The sequence below is a fragment of the Alligator sinensis genome, unplaced genomic scaffold (genome assembly GCF_000455745.1).
Source record: "Alligator sinensis unplaced genomic scaffold, ASM45574v1 scaffold155_1, whole genome shotgun sequence".
Lineage (NCBI taxonomy): Eukaryota > Metazoa > Chordata > Crocodylia > Alligatoridae > Alligator > Alligator sinensis.
This window is the reverse complement of record NW_005842877.1, coordinates 200,339-206,338: the sequence shown is the minus strand read 5'-3', so window position 1 is coordinate 206,338 and position 6,000 is coordinate 200,339. Positions and strand designations below refer to the sequence as shown.

General features: G+C 50.9%; 1 protein-coding gene across 7 annotated transcripts in view; it reads right to left on the bottom strand.

The window, feature by feature from the left end:
• SPTB (spectrin beta, erythrocytic) overlaps positions 1-6,000 on the bottom strand; it is a 122,506-nt gene that overhangs the window by 67,522 nt on the left and 48,984 nt on the right. For all 7 annotated transcript variants that reach the window (XM_025192004.1, XM_025192003.1, XM_014525772.2 and 4 more), the window contains 3 exons: positions 4,098-4,968; positions 2,926-3,063; positions 1,383-2,139 (listed from right to left, as the gene is read on the bottom strand). In XM_025192004.1, the coding sequence (XP_025047789.1) occupies positions 1,383-2,139; positions 2,926-3,063; positions 4,098-4,968 (1,766 nt within the window). The remainder of the gene's footprint in view (positions 1-1,382; positions 2,140-2,925; positions 3,064-4,097; positions 4,969-6,000) is intronic.

Here is a 6,000-nt window from a genome sequence, read left to right as displayed (position 1 = left end):
GCTCCTATCCTTGCATTAAAATTAATTATGTCAGGCATCCAGTCAAAGGTGTTTCTGTCTTCACCTCTCTTGTGAAGACAGAAGCAAACAAGGCATTGAATACTTTGGCCTTCTCTGAATCATTTTTGATTCCCTTTCCTTCCCTGTTAACCAATGGACCTACTTTCTTTGGTCTTCTTTCTTCATGCATTTATAAAGCCTTTCTTGTTGTCTTTTATGACTTTTGCTAGGAATGATTTTAGATCTGTGTCAGTTTTAAGTTTAGTACCATCTTCTCCTTGGGCAGAAGACCTTGTTTCCACTTTTTGTACAATTCCTCTTGGGTTTTCAGGTCACTAAAGCTCCTAATACAGCCACACTGGTCTCTTACTGCACTTTCCACCTTTCCTCCCTGTTGAACTACTTGGCTATTGCACTTCTAACACAGTCTCTCCTAGTAACTACTGCCTGCTCGCCAGTGTCCCTCAGATGATCTATCCAAGAACAGTGAACTCTATCGTTTTGTGAACACTTTCATCCCAGCTGCCCTCCCCCTGAAACCCTCCATTCTTTCCTTCCTGTTAGCTGGAACCAAACTGAAAACAGCCTCTTCCTATGTAATCTCCTCCATCTTGTTCAACAAAGTGCATTTATCTTCACACATGCTTGCAATCCCATTTTTACAGGTGCGACTCCAAGGCACAGGGAGATGAAGTGACTTGTTCAAGGTCACACCAGAAACCTGTGATGGAATAAGAAAGCAAACCTGGGGCCCCCCCCACACCTTGTACTTCAGCCCATTTCTCTTTTCCTTAAATTTCTGCCAAGTCAACTTCAAGTTATCCAGTGCAGTAACAGTCAACTCAGTGACATTCTCTGGCCTGAGTTACACCGGAGGCCAGGTAGTATGATTGATGACATTGTCCCATCTGGCTTCAAACTCTAGGACTCTGTCATATGCAGAATACAATGTCAGGGCCCTTTTGACTTTGGGTCTCTGGGCCACTTCCCTAAACGAGTGGTTAGCTCCCCCTTGGGAGTAGCTTTGAGGCTCAGGCAGCTGGCTGGCATGGATCGACATGGGCAGTTCTTGGCTGGTGGCAAGCATTTCTTCCCAGGGGCTCATGAAAGGGGGACCTTTGTCCTTCATAGGTCTAGCCAATATGACCTCAGCTAGAAGCCTGTAACATGGCCCAGAATGGCAGGGAGGTCTCAGGAGACCTCAGCTCTACCCTTGCTCTGCTTGAGAAGACAGATCCTGTCTCCTCCATTTCCCTTCTCCACCCTGTTCTTTTAGGCTAGGAGGTCTGTGGGACAGGACTATGCCCCAGCACACTGGGGAATGTACTTTACCACCACCGGGACCACAGAGAAACCCGAGAAGGAGGCTGCCGCAGCCATACCTGTTTACCAACAATAACTTCTGCTTGTTTTGCATTCTTGAGGAAATCCTGAAAGCCCCGGCACTGTGAGAGGAACTTCATTCTGCTGTCCCACATCCTGCATAGGGCGCTCCAGCCTGTGTCCATGCCCTCAAGCCGCTGCTGCAGCTGCTGGTACTCCAGATCTGTCTTCCCCTGCGTGACCCTGTCCCCCATCTCTTTGACATTGTGGTAGTCATCCTTGTGCTGGTCAATCTCCTCCTTGATGGCCATGTGCTTCTGGAGCAGCTGCTCTGCCTCCCCAAGGGAGCTGGGCACCTCCTCAGAGGCTACAGCTTTCTGTGCCTTGAACAGCCATGCCTGAAAGTCATCTAGGTCCTGCAGAAACTTCTGCAACTTGCTGGCCTCTCCATGTGAGGCCTCCTGGCTCTGCAATGTCTTCTGCAGGTCCTGCCAGGCAGCCATGACGACTGCCTGCCGCTCATAGACGTCTCTGGCCAGATCGGGGTGCTCCTCTGCCAGGCAGCAGGCCTCCTGATCCAGTGTTCCCAAACGGCTCTGGATGGCAGCCAAGTCCCGCTCAATACCATACAGCTTCCTCTGGATGGCAAGCATGCCTGCCAGGTCCTTGCTCATGTCCTGGGCGGACTCAATCACCTTTGTCTTCCCCAGTATCCACTTCCAGGTCTCTTCACAGTCCAGGCAATAGTTTTTCAGCCTTAGTGCTGAGTCCACAGCCTTCTGCCTCTGAGCCACCATCTCCTGGAAGTCACGCCACCTACAGGAAACACAAGCTTCTGTTTAGCAATCCAAGCCTCAGAAAAGCTGCTGGTTCAAGAGAAGACCTTGCTCTGCTCCAAGGACCAGGGAGATAATCCCTCTACCAAGAAGATGTGTGAAAGCCCAACCCTCCAAGGTTTCCCCCTTAAGACAGGCTTTCTGTTGCTTTGGGGCTGGCTCCAAAGAAGGCATGTTCTCCAAAGAAGGCAAGGGAACCTCTGCTCAGGCCACTTGCATCCATGGGGCTGCCATACAGTGCTGGCTGCAAAGCTAGGAGCTGCTGTTGCATTCTGGCAGAGAAAGCAGGCCTGGGTGCTGGCTGCATCATTTTGGATCAAAGAAATCATTTTTGTTTCAAGTACCTGGCTGCATGCAGGGAGGACTCAGGCCTTAGTCCCACTACCTTCCAATGAGATTTAAGCTCCTAAAGGCCTAAGCTACTTTAGGAAATGGAGCTGAGGCTCCTGCTTCACTGTGATGCGTCTGGGAATATTTGTCATTGCTCCTTCTCCTATGGCACAGCTGGTATTGAGAGTCTAATTCCACAGGAAAAGCCATGGAGATGTCAGCAATGAGGCAGTGCCTCTCCCCCCACCTTTGGGACTATGAGATCAACACCAGTTCTAGCATGAAAGTAGCTGTAGATCCAGCCTAGAGGGACAGACCCTTTATAAAACTCTGTCACAGTATTGAAGTGCTCCAGATAGGCAGGCTTGAGCCACAATTAACATGACCCTCCAGAAGAACCAAGCCTTACACCAGCAGCTGCAGAGAAAGGGTGTACCTTATATTGAGGTGGTCCTGGCACTGCCTGATACGGGCACTGTGTGGGTGCCCGCACTCAATCAGGTTGCTGGCTGCCTGGTTGACCCCATCAATCTGGGAGGCAAGCACGCTCATCTCCTGCTCCAGGATGACAAACCTGCAAGAGCACAGACACAGAGGCTTGTAGGGCAAGGTGAGGGTTGTCTAAAAACCCCACAGCAGTGCTCCCTCCCAAAACGCACCCTCCCACAGCCATGTTAGTACAAGGGCTCATGGACTCTCCTAGTGCCAGCATTCACCTCCATGAAAGTTGCCATGGGCACTGCAACTGGCACTAGTCTTCTCTGTAGAATTAACTCAGCACCCTGGTACAAGTACCCAGGTTAGCCTTCTTCAAGTGCCAGACTCAAATTACTGTGCCCTCACTGATGTAACACACTCAGGCTGTGTTGCTAGGATCACTGGGGGCATGCATGTCCCACCCTTTTCTGTGCTGCAGCAAGCTGAATTGCTTTGGTTTGTTCCCAAGGAACTGTGGAAGAGCTTGTCTGTCCTTGTGGGCACATGGGGTAAGGGAAGCATGGAATGTGCTGAAGCGATCAAGAATTTAGCCTTTGTCCTCCTGGAGGAATAGGCGCACTATCAGGCCAAATGAAAGCAGCACCCAGGCTCCCCGACACCTCCAGGCAGGCCTGTTTTAACATACCAGGCTGGTCAGGGGAAGAATTTGAGTGAGGCAGAAGAGTGGGCAGGGACAGGACCCAGCTAAAAGCTTGACTTAACCCTTCAATGAAGACAGATCTTAAACAACTGAGTAGCACTGTTAATCACGAACAATGGTATACCATATTTACAGGCACCAAGAGGGGAGGTCTAGAAGTGTGCCTAGAACCACAGCATGCAGAGCAGGGCTCCATGGCCACTGTTGCAAAGAGGGACAGAGGAAAGAGTTGGACTGAGGTAGTACAAGCCAGGCCTCTACTCTGCAACTTTGGGAGGTTGGTCAGCAAGCCTCAACTGAACCTGGCTCTGCTACAGCCTGGGAAAGACTGAGTTGCTAACAACTGGAGGAGGGACAACTATACCCCCCAACCTCTCGGTAGCCTGAGTCTCCAGTTAGTGTCAGTGGGGAGAATTTGGGTTTTAGGATGGGGTGAAAATGGCTATCCCTGAAGAGGAAGGGGAAGCCACCTGTGCTGCACTACGTCGAGGTCTTCCATTGTGTCTGGGATTTCCATCTTCTCCAGCCACTTATCCTTTTCACTCATCCAGAGTTCACAGGCATCCGTCTCGCTGAATACCGTGTACAGATCTAGTGCATCCTGCAGCTTTTGCCTCCGCACATCGGCCAGGGACACCACCTCTGCATAGAGCACCTGGATGGCCTTTAGCCGGTCCTCAAACTCTGGGGCACCACGCAGCTCAGACGGGAATCTCTGGGCTTGCTCGGTCAGATTATCCATGACCTTTTTGTTGTTCTTCACCTCATCCATGAGGTCCCGGTGCTTCTTCACTAAGGCCTGGGTGGAGTACTCATCATGCCCCACCTCATCACTGGACACCAGGCGATAGGCATCCTCCAACCAAGCGTTCAGGTCATCTGCATCCACCTGGAACTGGAAGAAGCTCTCAGCATCCTGCAGATTTTTCTGGCGGAAAGCTGCCAACTCCTGGAGCTGAGCCCACAGGGCCTTCACCTCCCTGATCCTGCCTCCAATCCTGGCAGTGTCAAAATGTTTCTGGGCCATCATGCTCTCTCCCTCCTGGATAGTTTGTTGCAGGCGGACATCCAAGCCCCGCAACTCATCCTCAAAGGCCTTGTGCTTCCTCTGCAGGTTGAGGGTGCTGATCAGGTCCTTTCCATAATCCAGGGAGGAATAAATCTGCTCCTTCTCCTTGATCCAGCTCTCTGCCTCATCCAGCTCCCAGAAGCATTTCCACAAGCGCTTGGACTGCTCCAAGTGAGTCTTCCTCTGGGCAGCCAGTGCCACCAGTTCCTGAAGACAGAGCTTCAGGTGGCTGACACGATCCTGGATGATCTTGGGGTCACAAGGCTGATACCCTGCACAGGAAGCAGAGGTAGCTTTACAGTATGAAACTCGTCAACAGCTCAGAGACAGAAAAACAAGGCTTCTCATCTAGGCCTTAATACCTATGCTGCCAACCAGGTGGCCTAACAAGGGGGCAGTGCAAAACAGAGACATCCAAATATATGCCCGCTGTTGCCCATTTATGTTGACCCCTCCACTTGCAGATGGGGATATCAGGAGCTATGGACAGGTGTTACATTTGAGCTAGGAGAAATACCTCTGTTACAGCACAAAAACCTAGCATACAAGAATCCAAGGCTTTTTTCATGGAAGAAAACTGGCTCTTCCATGAAAAGGCAAGAAAACTTTCAACCAGGAATTCTCTCTCTGGAGAAGTTTTCTAGCACCACCTTGAATAGCTGTAACCTTCTCTCCTTCCTTCCCAAGGGGTAAGGAAGAAGGAAGGAGAGCAGTGGTTCCCCAATAGCCCATCCAGTGGGAAGCTGCTCAGACTATTCAAGCAGTGTTGGAAATTCCCTACCTCACCCCACTGATTAGACCTGGGTCACCTCAGGGCTGTGCAAGGAGCAGAGAGCATCCCCCATAGCTCAAACTATTCTGAGTGTCCCTTGGATGGGTCAAGTCCCACTGGCTCTGCCTCCTGCCCCTTGAACAGATCAGGGGTGACTCCAGTTAGGGAATTCCCTTATCACCACAAAAACCCTTGGAAGAGCTGGAGCAGTGGCAATATGAGGGGTGCAAAGGACAAGGAGGGGAGGTCCTGTTCCTTCCAGTACCCTGTAGGGTGAAGATCTGTCCTTAGTAGTTGCTCATTGGCATCTTACCCCCTTCCCCAGCAAGTGAGAGGGCAAGCTCCTCTAGGGGTGGGGCATCCAAGGAGTAGCCCCCTGACTGGAAAGCTCAACCCTGATGCATCTCTGTAGCTCTCCAGCCAGGTGACTGAAATGCTTGTACACCACCAACCCTGACCTATTTTTTAAGTACTATGAATTCCCTGGAAACTCTTAGCGCTGGATCTGAAATCTGTCCATAGCCATGTTCTA